This window comes from Ixodes scapularis, unplaced genomic scaffold (assembly GCF_016920785.2).
Source record: "Ixodes scapularis isolate PalLabHiFi unplaced genomic scaffold, ASM1692078v2 PGA_scaffold0__279_contigs__length_252992795, whole genome shotgun sequence".
Lineage (NCBI taxonomy): Eukaryota > Metazoa > Arthropoda > Arachnida > Ixodida > Ixodidae > Ixodes > Ixodes scapularis.
The window spans coordinates 159,511,336-159,525,793 of record NW_024609835.1 but is presented as its reverse complement, the minus strand read 5'-3'; the positions used below and the strand labels follow the sequence as shown (position 1 = coordinate 159,525,793).

The 14,458-nt window shown below is 45.4% G+C and overlaps 1 protein-coding gene across 1 annotated transcript in view; it reads right to left on the bottom strand.

Moving 5' to 3' along the window:
• LOC8041789 (ubiquitin carboxyl-terminal hydrolase 8) overlaps positions 1–14,458 on the bottom strand; it is a gene marked incomplete in the record, with an annotated part of 88,070 nt that overhangs the window by 70,395 nt on the left and 3,217 nt on the right. The window contains 2 exon segments of the mRNA XM_042290200.1: positions 326–470; positions 8,880–8,993. Coding sequence (XP_042146134.1) covers positions 326–470; positions 8,880–8,983 — 249 coding nt within the window.

Genomic DNA, 14,458 nt, shown 5'->3' with positions numbered 1-14,458 from the left:
CTTATGCAAGCCTTAGGCAGTGATAGAGGAAAGCCGTGGTGGCTGGATCCGAAATAGCCGACGCCCGAGAGAACTGATTGAGTCTCTAAAGATAACAGTATGTGAACTGTCAGAGCAGAAAAAAAAAAAACACTGCAAGGTTGGAACTCCCGTTGTTCGCCGAGTCAGGACACTTGCGCTAAATTACAATGCATTTCGTCGAGAATAAGCATAGCAACAGCAGCGATGTCGTCATCTTTTCTTTTTCTCTGCGCTTTCATCGAAGCAACAAGTGCTAAAGAAAGAAGAGTTTTCAATGTGCCTTGAAAAGTGTCCAGAGGCTTACCTTGTCCTTCTTGTAGTCTCTGTGTTTGCGGATGAGCTGCACCATGGTGAAGTAGCGCATGTACAGCACATACGCCCGCTCCTCATCCCCCAGGTCCCTGTCCAGGTCGGCCTTCTGGAGAATGGCCTTGGTGGACTTGCACACCCTGGAGCACGGGCAGTTTGTCGGAAAGAAAGGAAACCTTGAGGCACAGGGACATGAGGGGAAAGTGTGCGACATCGACGCCCCAGCGACTCCGCACTGAAAACGGTGGGCAATCGGTGGGAGAGTGAACTTCCTGCAAAATGACCTCAAGTGAGCAGAATGAGAAAGGGAGATTTAAATCGAAATTACTCATTGGGCTAGTCGGTTGTGTCTCATATGTAATGTAATATGAAAAGAAAGAAAAAATTACAGAAGCTTCATTATGCTGACAAAGGCAGGCAAGAACAGAATGTGTGAAGAACAGCTTTTACGTAATGTCCGTGACCGTTTGCTCACTGGGCAAATTCGCGGAAGATTAGAAAGGATCATTTGCCGTTTCTTTCGTTCCTGGTAAGCTCGCATATGTTCTGCGGTTGTCTGCATAGAAGCCACGGCCACAGCGGAAGAAGAGAGAGGCGTCCAAAGGGCGTCGCCCTGCCGCGGAGTGTGTCAAAGATTAGCTTCCGTTTCTGACAAACGCCATGAGATGGTGCAGCATGACAGGAGCGGAAGAAGACTCTGAGCGGGAGGAACCGTCGTGCACGGCCTTTGCTTGTGTGAGAGCAGACGCCGTCCCTCGATAGCTCAGTCAGTCAAGCACTTGGCTTACAATCTCAAGGTAAGGGTTAAAATCCAGTTCAAGACTTTCTTTTTTCGAGTCCCTTACGTGGTTCCCGATGGGCATAACACTTTCGGAGCTGCGTTTTCGTTACAGCCAGAAGTCACAGCCAAAACAATACAGATCTCTACGAAAGTCAACCGATAAAACACGTTTTGTGTTAAAACGAGGACAGAGTGAAGGAGCGCAACAGGACACGGCATAACTTTCAACTGAATTCTTTAAAAAAGCAATGCAACCTTTAGTATATAGTACCACTTAGAATTATTCCTTGACATTCATGACCAATGAAACGCAGGTTTGTTTTTGGAGCGCAGCTCTTAGGCACCCATTTTCGCATACGACGGTGTCGTCGTCAGCAAAACCACCCCGCTAAATTTATAGGGAAACTGAATCGGTGTTGAGGTCACGTGACGTCAATTTTCCTGCTAAATCTAGTGGAGAAACAGAATTTTTTCATGGGTGACGTGACACAAAGACATGTGACGTCATTTCCCTGCTAGTTTTAGCGGGGAAACTGAATTGGTGTTGAGGTCATGTGGCGTCAATTTTCCAGCCAAATTTAGCAGGGAAACTGCGGGAGGAGGGGAGGGTATGGGGGAGGGGAGGGTACGGAGGAGGAGGGGAGGGGAGACCTCCATACCCTCCCCTCCTCCTCCTCCTCAAATGTTGCGCTCTAATTTTGCATTACAGAGATTTGTAAACGTCTAATTTTTTTTCCTTCACGGAATGGCAGACACATCCAAACAATTTCGGAAAACGAAAAGTGTTCATACACTCAGCCTGTAGTCAGAACAAGCAGTCACGTGACCTGGAGCCCATTATATGCTGCCAATATTTACTATATCCAAGCACCGAGGTTAGTAAAGCACAGGGCACGTGCTGAATTCCACACATGGTTAAGGTTCGGCTATTCTTGTCATCCCAGCAATTGAGCACAAGCCACAACCCGAATGCGTGTTGAGGCGTCGATTGTCGCAACGCGTCGATTGTCGCAAGCAACGCCAAAAATGAGAACCTCACGACTTTGTCAAGTCTTGCAAAAAAAGAAACTGAAAGAAAATGCCCGCTTTTTGCCCTTGAAATTCTGCGGCGAAAATGAAGTTTTCTCGGTCGGCAGAATTGCGACCTCAGTATATTTTGGTCGCACTAGTGCCAGTAAGCTTGGGTAAAGTGAGAAACATTCCTATCCAATATTGTTGCATGGCCCCTTTAATGAAGATAAACACACACATTAAGCAGTGATGTGATTGGCCTAAGCCGTTTTGGAGCACCTTTCGGAGCAGCCAAAACAGTGTTTTGGAGCAGCAAAAGTGGCCTTTGGAGCAGCCAAAACAGTGTTTCAGAGCAGCAGAAGTGACTTTATGAGCAGCCCAAAACAGTGTTTCAGAGCAGCAAAAGTGGCTTTTGAAACAAATATTCTTAGAAAAAAAAAATTGTTTTAAGTGCAGGACAAACGAAGGGCTCTTTGCTCGACGAAATAAACAAATTATGGTCAAGTTCGACCACCTGGGGGTCTTTCAAGATGTAACAGAAATGTCAATGATATGGCACAATTTGCAATGCTCCAGTTAAAGGGATACTACAACGAAATTTCGGCACTCATTTTTTGGTCTATATGTGTTCAAAAGAGCAGTATCACATGGAACATACCAATATCTTGTTAAAAAAGTCTCCAAAAGCAATTTTAAAACGAATTAAACGATTAGCAAAGAGCACCTGGTGGATGTCGCTAACGCCTCGTTTGTAATGCTGGACTAGGAACCCTGACAGCTAGTGACGGAGGTTGTCTCGTCTCCGGCCACGACGAGAGAAGGGGGGAAGGAGGAACTCCCCTCTTCCCGAGAATCCCTTTTGTGTGTCGCAGAAGTCGCTATTGTCCCCCTAGAAGATTATAGAAGATTAACCCGTCACTCAAAATTCGTACAAAAGCAGCCGCTTCGGTGGCTGGAACGACTAGGCCATCCTCTCGACGTCAGCCTCGCCGTAGCTTTGCTCGTCTTGAGACGACCTACGTCACGATTGCGTTGGATGTCACGTGCTCTAAGCTGGACCTTCTCCGAGCGCTTGCCAGAGTGGGCCGTTTATAACGAAAAATACAGCCACCAGGATCAAAATAAAATTGTGCGATTGTCATTTACGGATATTGTGGATCATATTCAACCTATTTTTGAACACGACGGCAATATTTCAAATTTCGTTGAAGTATCCCTTTAAGGTGTATTCAAAATTATGTCAACACATAATTGGGAAAGTCCTGTTTTTAACCGCACCTCAGGTGCGAATTTTTCTCCTGAATACAAAAGAAGGTTCTTGCTAAAATAAGGTTTTGACCATTGTGGGAACATATTCATCTACCTCACGAAAACTTTTAATTGAAAACAAAAAATGGGCGTGACACCACTCTGACAATTCTTATCTGAACACACCCTGCAATGACCGTCATTAGACTCCCCCAGTCTCTTTTGCCCCTATTGTGGAATATCTTTTTGCCCTCAAGTGCGTTTGAAGACACATCTTCCCTCTCCTTCACAATACGTGCATTGTTAGATCCTCAGAATCTTCGAACCCCATTTTCTGACAGGTGGTGCCAGTTATTTCTAAAATGGGGGATTATAAATAAATAGCTATAAATGATACATACATACCTTTAAATGATACATACATATGTACCCACTATAGATAAATAAGAACCAAACTTCACGTATTAAAATTTATTTGAAAATGACCAGCATAGTAGCAAATATTACAGCATTAGGTTAACTAGTAATATAATATAATAAATGAAAGCAGTCTCCGACTGATAAAACACATAACTACTGCAGTGCAATGCGAAATTGTACACAAGAAAAAGGTGCATTACGACTGGCAGGTACTTTTTGCTTTACGAAACTCTCTGCAAGGCTGCTGCAAGCTTCGCTTTGGCTTAGGCTAGTAAGGAATGTCCACTAGCAATGTCTCCAAAGAGACATTGAGACATCCCACAAGTGTACAGTGCTGTAGGCATTGCCAAGCAATTACGAAAAAACCGCTTGCCACCGTTTTACTGATTCCCGATGTGCCAGATATTCGTCAAAAGTAAACGCAAAACAGTGAATTGCAAGCGTCCCCGCTGGTGCCTCTGTCATGCTATCATGTTCATATGCACGGGAAAGCAACTTCGGCAGGCTTGCAGCTGCACGTGCTTCGACACGCAAGCAGAGACGGCCATTCCATCGAAACCGAAACCATGCCACTCCCTTTGTCGCCAACTGGTTTCCAAAAATCTGTGCAAAATGTAACTGCTCAGCATGCGACAAAAAAACAGTCCAGCGGCGCGTACTTGCAAGGCCGGCAGGCGAGGTACGACCTAACACACAGAAAAAAAGAACCTGAGCGCATCGATGCAGGACATCGCGAGCCAGGGTCAGAACGCTCTCGAAATGCTTTGTGCAACGACTGAACCCGAGACAAACAAGCGCGCTGTGTGGGTTCAGCGTGCAGACATTGCCTTCTTTGCCTTTAGCTCACTTCTCTTCACCAACTTTCTTTCAGGACAGATTTTTCACGTTCCGGGGTTCCTCTCGAAAGAAAGCCCACCAAGAGAAACCTAGGTGATCAATACTTCGAAACAGCAGTCTTTGAGTTAAAAAGGAATTTTTGTAGTAGCCTATGTTTTGAACAAGAACAGAAATGCTGATGGACATGCGGCGGTCCTTATGTTTCAGTTTACGAAGCTCCATATCTGCAGCAACGTGCGGATAGGCAGGCAGGGACCAAATATACTCTTCCCAAGGCCGTTGCTTTCAGGAGCAAGTGCTTCAGCTCACAAAGTACCTCCCGCCGCGCAAAAACGTGGTTTCGTTTCACAGCGTGACGGCATGGCTGGTACCCAGAACGTTAGTGTCGGAGCGTCCGCACACGCCCGCATCTATCGTTGAAAAAATGTTTAAAAAAAAGACGCAAGACGAGACCCACGAGACAACGAGAGCGCAAAAGAACAGACGGCGGGAAAAACCATGCGAGACCGGATAGACGATTGATGCAGGGTACTTTGTGTCGGGCGGCCGCTTGTGCCACCTAGATCACGCATGCTCAACTACGGTACTCAGTTTAGTTTCGGTTTCGAAAGGCGACCAAAAACTGGTCCTTTGGCGCAGGCTTGGCGCAGATTACCCATATTTTGGCAAAATGTAGAAGGATGTAGCAGGGTTAGCCCCTTGGTGCAGTTTGGCGCAATTGGCGCAGCAATCACTCACTGATTAAGGGATAAAAGCGGACACAAACATATGCTTGGAGAACAGACTGGAGATATGGTAATTTAATCTGAAGGTGCATGACTCACGCATGCTTTAAATATTTGACCACTAAAAAAAGAGACCCCCCCCCCCTTCCCCCCTTTAGTCTTGAGCCAATAGACGGTCGAACGCTAGGGCCTTTCGAAGAAAACTTGCAATTGACTGGTAAGTTTACTGATTTATAGTTCTCTTATTCCATGCATGTTGCTAATGACAATCTTTGCTCGACCAGCAAAGAAAGACAAGCATTGACAATACTCAAATGAAGGGATGAAATGCATTGAAATTCAGAAAATGCTAGCCAGAAGGCACATCCAAAATGCTAACAAAAAAGGATATGACAAAAAAAAAAAAAAAACTTTCGTTATTTCTTTTAACAAAACAAATCTCAACCAATCATGAGCAGAACAAACAATAAAAGAGTCTTGCAATTAAATAGCAGAATCTGGTTAAGAGTGACTCTGCTTTCTTGTATTACAGGAACAAACTGAATGCATTGTGTTGGTTTTCACCAGGTTTTGTTTATTTGCAGTAGCACTCCGACAGGACTAACCCCCTGATCAAGGAAACCAGTTAGGAATGTTCTTAAATTAAAGGTTCCTCGAAGAGGTTCTAATATGCACTGATTTAATACAGGTAAAATATACAATTGAACTCAAAATAGCGATCAAATCTGACCAAGAAAACGTAGTGCGGAAGGTGTTTGCCTATTCCGTCTATGGTTTTCCATCTCCTGCACAATTTCTATGCTGCAAGTGGAATTTTGAACATCTGTATGACTTCTTGCCATGACTACATAAAGAGCTTGCAGTTGCTTGGTCAACCTGCCAATCAAGAAAAAAAAACACGACTGTCCAGGAAGGAACAACATACAAAGATTGTTTCCATAATGAGATACAGCTGAAGACCAAGAAGTATGTAACTGTAAGAAGCATAATTATTACAGTTCAATTTCATACCACCCATTCCTACTATGCAATAGCATTGTCAAAGAATGGACAAGGTTTTTCATTTTAGAGGTATAAAGATTAGGCACGTGCAAATAGTGTTTTTTAAGTTTGAAGCAAAATTGAAGCAAATAGTGGTTTTGGCCAAATATTTTTTAATTGAATATCGAATACCGTATTTACTCGCGTATAGGTCGACCTGTTTTTCAAAAATCGCCTCATCAAAACTGGGGGGTCGACCAATACGCGAATCCCGGTATTATATTTTTCAACTTTTTTTTTTTTTCGGGGGTCCCGAAGTTAGGGGGTCGACCTATACGACGTATCGACCAATATGCGAGTAAATACGGTAGTTTTTTCCAGCTTTTCGCTACTGCAATATGCCTAAAGGAAAACCTATCTGAACTCATATAGTTGGTCCGAAGCTCCATTTGTCCATAGCCAAGCTAATTTTAATCTAACTATATTTATGGGCAGTGACCTCAGAAAGTTCATTGCCTACATGGGAATGGCAAGTAAATGATGATGCATTTGACATGCATTTGACATGCATTTGACATGCATGTCACATGCATCATCATTACATGCATGTCATTTGACATGCATGTAAATGATGCATTTGACATAAAATTAAAGCTATAGAGACGCCCAGCTATACCTAATCGAGGGGATTTATTAATCTTTTTGCTATATACCAGGGGTGGCCAGGCTGAACCGGCCTAAGAGCCGCAAACAAATGCACTAAAGTTCCAAGAGCCGGAGGGGGGGGGGGGGGGGGGGTGCAAACTTTTGTCCAGAGCAATAAATGAAACTCAAACTACGTTCAATCTATCCAAGTCAAGAGCAGTACAACTGTACATAAGGTAGCAGTAGCACAAGACTACCAAACCGCAACCTGTCTTTCGATTTGAAACGCGTTCCATTTCTCTTCTTGGGGAAGTGCTCGTGTGACCGGAAGGGAGGCAAAGAGAGGGGGGGGGGGGTACGGGAGGGGGCCGCGAGCCGCACTTTAACACGCAAAGAGCCATATGCGGCTCGCGAGCCGCAGCTCGGCCACCCCTGCTATATACAATTATTCTTTATTTAATCTAGAATTTGAGAAAATAAAAAAAGACAATCATGAATGATGAGCGCAAATTGTCAGGACATCTCTGCCTAACATATACTCTTGTATAATAGCCACAGTTTCCTTTTGAAAATTTTGCTGCTGCGTAAATATCAACATTCACAAAGTTTCCGTTCCTTTTTACACACACACCGCTCACGCACACGTGCACCATCATGCTTTGAAAGTGTGCTTTCCTCTTACGAACATGACTGCAATATTTGTATTTTTCCAAGTGTTGATCGCGGTGGGTTAGCCCCGTTGAGCACGCTTCTTACTGAGCACTGGTGCACCGCGGAAAAGCAACATCCAAGAAGAGAGATTTTCGGGGATTTGTTTCTCCGTAGTGGACCAATACCCAATAAAAAGTGCACTCGCGATCAACATTTCGAAAAATATGAATATCAGAGTTTAACTAGAAGCGAACAACAAATAGCGTATTATTCGGAAATTTGAATATTCGCGCAACACTAATAAAAATCCTCAAAGTACCACTAGGCAAGAACTAAACTTTGTTTTAATGAATAAATCAGATCTCCAGAAAAAGAAACAAATTAAGTGAATTATGTGTAAAAAGCTTTTGAGAGCAACTCAAAAGTTATGCCATAAAATCCAATTGAAATTTGTCTTTCCACTACTGAAAATTACTATCTCCAAGAATTAAGAAGGACAATTTTCCGAAAGTTTCACCCCCAACAAGGAAGGCTTGAACTTGAGTTGGCTCCTGCATCATAAATATTTTACTACGGTATTTTCTAAAGCTCTTGGTCCCTAAAGTTATGCTGCTAGATCTTTAACAACTCAATTTTTTGTTGTCAGTGGCCATTTAAAGGGATACTGAACCGAAATTTCAAACTCACTAAACAAGGCCGGGCGGATAGGCGGGAAGCTGCAAAACCAAAAAATATCACTCCTACGGCGAGATATCTAACGGATCGCCGTATTTTTTTGGAAAAGAAGTGCGCGATTAAACCCGGCCGACGAGGCCGACGAGAGAAGGCACGTCACGATTCCCATTCTCTCTCCTCCTCGCTACGTCCCGTAGAGCTGGTGAATTGAAGCGAGGAGGAGAGAAGCGAGGCCGCTTCTCATTCTCAAAATCTCCCGGAGGACAGTTACGTCAAAGAACTCGCTTCAACGCGCCCTTCTTTTCCAAAAATACGGCCATCCGTTCGAGATATCGATGTATGAGTGATGTTTCGGAGTTCGTAGCGTCCCGTTGAACACTTCTGCAGCCTTAGTTTGCGAAATCCAAATTTCGGTTCAATATCCCTTTAAGAACTGGAGCAATGTAAAGTCAAAAACGACTCCTCGAAAGGTTCCAGAACTTTTCCCGTAGAGGGCTAGTTCAAGAAAGTACACCTTTTAGGTCAAAATGCAAGAATGTTTTATCCAGTTGCCAGTCGCAAGGCAAGGTACTCACATTGCAATGTTCGGCGATGGCAGCTCGATCTTGCTGTATTTTTTGTCGAGCTCCTCAATGGAGGTGGCCATGTAGAGGCTCTTGAGCTTTGTTGCCACGGGCATCTCGGACCACCTAAAATAGAAATGAGAAGAGGCAACGCTTAGCCAACGAAAGGCAGCACCCGTCCAAAACGCACATTTAGAGCAACCGCAGACTGAGGGGGGCTTCAATGGCAAAGCACATCATTGTACCGCAACTCAGAGTACGCGAAGCGAAAGCTCATGCCCCACCCCTGCCCGTTTCGATCTGGACGAGCAACGTACCGGCGAGCGGTCGTGTATCGCTACAGCACGGTGCACGTTAAAAGCCCTAGGCTAGCGGTGGTACTGCACTGGCTAAATTTCTCATCTAGGGCGGAGACACCAGATGCCGATTGGGGCTGACTAACCTTTTGCCGTCTAAACAAACAAAAAACACAATTGCCGCAGACCGAGCCAGCGAAATAAGAAGTGGCTTCGTAGGGCATTGTGTCGCAGACCTGAGAAAATGTTTCGCAGAACTGTAGCCGATTTCGTAAAGTACCTGCTGACAACATTTGGTTCGGCTTTCGTTGGGGTCACCCACTTTTTAGTTCCTTTAAAAACCGTGGTCCACTGGTATTTTATTGAGCATGTCAACAAAAGCTTTGAAAACCAACCCGTATCTCAGATAAACTATTTCACTGTGAACACACTGGCACGGCGGTAGCCCCAGATGCGCCGTTTCAAAATATAGGGAGGCGTCGGCCCATTAAATGAGCCAACGAAATTAGTACCTCCACGTAGCGAGCAAAATTTTTCCTCGTCGGTTGGTTCCACCTCATAAACTTTCAAGCTGTAGCTCTATTCCCGTGCAAAAATCGCCTCGCCTAAACTTCCCGTCAAGTGCGATGAGGGTGGGATAGCACTCGATGGGTTTTCTAAATGAGCGGCACTTGCTATCAGAGTGACATGCAATGTGAGACGTGGCAGAGGAATTGTGGATGTCTAAAGGACTTCTCTTCTTCATCCATACACCTCTTCTCTCGGACACTGCATCATTTTCTCTGAAATACCCCTGCGCATACAATCTGACCGTGAAAAGCATCTGCACCTACTAGATTATCCTACTTTGCAGCCCCCGTTTTTACTAAGGGTGTGCAAATATTGAAATTTTCGAATATGAATCGAATACGAACAAGGCAATAAACTGACTTTGAATATCGAATCAAATATTGAGTATGTGTCTAGTAATAAAAAATGACAAATCAAGAGGTATGAATGAATGAATTTGGGGTTTTTTGGCGCAGCAGCAACTCGGGCCATAGTGCGCCAAAACAAGAGGTAACAGCAGGTTTTATTACCCTTTTAAAATAAATCAATGAAACTGCATTTTACTGGGCTGCAGCAGGGTACCTGTAGTAAGGCACTCATTACAAATTATCATGTAGGAAAACAAACTGTAGGAAAACAAACCACCAGTATGAAAAGCCCTTTCACTCGGGACTGATGTAGTGGGGAAGGCCAAGTACTTCTGGGCGAGTTTGCTTAAATACGGGTACTTGAAGCGGCCAATGCACTGCCCCCCCCTCGCAAGGATCCTTGCCCCTGTCCAGAAGAATCTTTTTGTCGTATTCTGTAACTTTCCTCTTGTTACAAGTTCTTTAATTAGCCCTTCTAGTAGTAAAAGTAATAGGAAAATGTGGGTTCGGTAGCCCAGCTGCCATGGCAGTGTCGTGCATTTGTCTCGTGATGCTTAGGCCTCGTGTCCTTGCTCGCGCTGTCTTAGCAACGCGCGGTGTTTGTGGTTGGCTGTCACAACGGCAGATGGTGGCACGCCCCAGTCTGTACATATGCACTTTAGCAGAAATAACACCTCTCTGAGGCAGATACCCACTGAGTCTTCTCATTCCCTGCAGGATTGCGGGGGTGGTCTCCAGGGGAGCCGAGGGATATAAAAGTGATCACTGCGACGGGGCCAGGCGGTTCATGGTTGCCATTCAGTGACCATCGGACCCGCTGTGGGACGCACTCGTGTCTTAGTAGCGGAGCTGGACAGTGAGTCGAGCACGTGGGTACCGGTTGGTTTTCCCGGGCCGTTCCACTGGCTGTTACAATAGTTGGTTTCATTTATCCCCACTTAACTCCAATTGGCTTTTCCTGAAAATTCCCACTTGATCATACGATCCAATTCATTTTTATTTGAATTGGCTTTAAATCGGGTGTGCCCTCGAGGCGGTACTGATTGAGGCATTTTTATTTTTCAATCTTTTTAGCAAAGCCTTGCCTTAGCAAATGAGTCTTATCATTGTTCATCACTAGATGGTCAAAAGCGTTCTATACACTAGATGCCACCAGTGGACACGAAGACGACGCTTACATGGCAGTGTCCCCACTCGGTTCCACGTCAGCTGTCTGGAGCTCCCTTGTCACAAGGTCTTTCAGCCAGATCATATCGAAAAATGCCTGATGAACTGTGGCTTTGAAACCAGGGTCAAAAAACATGGCCAGTCTGGCCACTTCATCAAAGCCACACTCCGCAGTGCAAGTCTTGATACATTTGCTTAGATAGTTAGCAAACCTTGAGTTACCTTCGCTACCTTCAAGAAAACGCAGCATTCCAAGAATATTTGAAATTTGACATGACAATGAGGGGTACATTTCAGGACTTGTGATCCCAGTTGCATCAAACAAGGGCTTCAATGCCTCCACAAACTCCACTGCATCTCTCTGCTCTGCAGAGTTAAAGCCATCTATGGTAGTGTCCAAAGTGGCAAGCTCAAAGTGATGGCTTCTTAGAGTTGAAGGAGCCTTGGGAGCATGAGGTACTGACTATTCCATCTTGTGTCAACATCCTGAACAACATGAAACATGTCTTTGTTCAGCTGCATCTGCAGATCGTCCAGTCGTTTATGTGCACTAGGGCTATGCTTGTAATGTCCTACAATTGATCTCACCTTCCTGCAGTTTGTTGACAGCCAGTGTACAGTCAGCACGAAATGAAACCCAAACGCCGGAACGCGTGGCCATCGACAGAGGCTGCTCCACCAGGAGGGCCCCTGAGAACTAATGAAAATGCGCCGGGGTGCGAGGGTGCGGTATGTACTAAGATCTGATCGACCCTCGCGCGGCGCGTCTGGAACTTCCACGTTTTGCCGGTGGCGCGCTGTAATCGCCGTCACTCGGGGTGCTTTTGTGTCGCCGCACTGTCGCCTGATCGACACCTCCGGCTTGCGCTCAGCGCGAGAAGGTCGATGCTAGGAGCAGCAGCAAGCTGCTTGCGCGCGTGCCAGCGGATCACGCGCACGGTGTCTTCTCCTCCTGGCGTGCATTTACAGTGCGCCACCAGCAAAATGCGGAAGTCCCTGATGCACCGAGCGAGGGTCAAACACATTTTAGTAGGACCTGCACCCTCGCACCCCGGCGCATTTTCATTAGTTCTCAGGGGCCCTCCAGGTGGAGCAGCCTCTGTCGATGGCCACGCGTTCCGGCGTTCGGATTTCATTCCGTGCTGACTGTACATGTCCTCACATCACTGATCGCCAAATGCACTATGTGTGCGAAACAGGCTTGCCCAAACCATGGCAGCCTCCTGGCAGCCGCTTGGATATTGCGGCCATTGCCCATAACAATGTATTTCATGCAGTCAGTCGGTATTTCCCATTCGGTGCACAGTTGCTCCAATGAAGCAGGAATGTTCACTGCCGTGTAACTCTTCGGCATATGTCGAGAGTTCAAAGTGAACCTTTTCATCTCGAATTTCAAGGCGAAAAAATGACACGTAATGCTTTTGGCACGCTGGGTTCAGATATTGCACGTAAAAGAGAGAGCTTGTTCCGTCATCACGTGCCTTTCACAGTTCGAACCGTACCTTTGCTCTTGTGTCGTAGTACAGGCGCGGGACGAGCACACGCAACAATTTTGTTCGAGACGGCAGACTGTAGTGCGGTACAGCTTCTTTTATGAGTGACTTGACCCCCTGGTCTTCAACAAAGCTGTAAGGCTGAAGATCTAAGGCGACCATGTCTGCCACTTTCTGATGAAGTGCATTTTCTTTCTTCTGTGGCAAGGGCTGCTTTCTCTGTTGAAGTATATCATTCAGTGTTGGTTGACTCTTCGACGGCATGTTTACTGCATCTTTTTTTTACTCTTCCATCAACAAAGGCTGCTTTTTCATCTGATTTTGAAGAGTTGTGGTCGCTCCCGAAGGCATTTGAAGAACATGTTCGCACGACTTGCACTGAGCTGTAGACGACGAGTCTTGTGCAGTACCGCCAGAGAGGACCTTTTTTCGCTTTCTTTTCCTGCTTGCTCGGTGGCTCATCATCCGCAGTTGATGCCATTATCGGAGAACACGCTTGAGCGAGGACGGTATCAGCCACTTCGGTATCAGCACCAAGAGAGTTGCACAGCTAGCGTGGTTTACGTTTTGGCTGCACGGGAGTGGCAGAGTTGTTGATGGCAAGGAAATGTTCTGCTCGCACCTAGCTTGTTTTGTTTTTAATTTTCAAACATTTATATTAGACAACACTCTCAAGATAGGTTCATTTTATTGTATCAATTTCTAGAACGTCCAATTACATCACATATGGCTATAAAAGTGCCACACAATAAAAGGCTTGGTGAAAAAGAAACCGAAATTGATCCTGTCTTGCCACCATCGGACAGATCGAAACAGAGCCGACTGATAATGCACATATCATACGGATTTCTCAGTGAATAAACACATTCTTTGGGGAATGTGTGGCAGGCAGATTATTTGTTACTTGCTCGAATAATCACAGTTTGTGCAAATATTTGATGATTTTCCCCAAATATTCGGGAACTTCCGAATATGCAATTTTCGAATCAAAATATGCTTCAAATAAAGAAAATATTTGATTCGTATTTTAAATTTAGATTATTTGCCCACCCCTGTTTTTTATGCACTAGACGGGAGCAGAGGGACGCCACTAGTTGCGCACACCATGATCTAGTACCACGGGAGAGAACGTCTGCCGTGGGAAAGTGTCAAACTACAAGACTGTAAATTGAGTGGCACACCGTTGCTGACACTCTCTTCGTAGCTTTGCTAGCTATGGTCAGGGTGCGAGCGAGGAAAGTCTGTGGAGGGTTCTTGTGCAAAGCTACCACTTTAAAGCGTGAATGAAATCGTTAAAAATATTAACTCTAAACACTAACGCAGGCAGTCGAGTTGGGTCGACTGAGTCGAGTTGGACGTTCCAAAGCATCCAACCCGACACCCAGAACCGCCTGTGTCCAATCTCTTTTAGCATCCCTGCCGTGACAGGGCAGTGACGCCATGCTGCAAAAGAGCAACCCGGAGAAGTAGCAAACAGAAGCATCTGCCTCAGGTCTTTCTCTGCTGCATTAAACATGCAGTGGTAAGCCAGACTGCGTGGGAGACTGTACGACAGTGCCCTCCTATCCAAAGTCTGGTGATCCCACTACACAAGTTATATTGCCCCCAAAGAAAACACTTTGTATCCAGCTCCTGGCATTAAGTTTTACCAACCTGCATGTGTCCATGTGTCTAGGCATTTATCACACAAAAAAGCAAACTGGTAAATACAGCAGAGC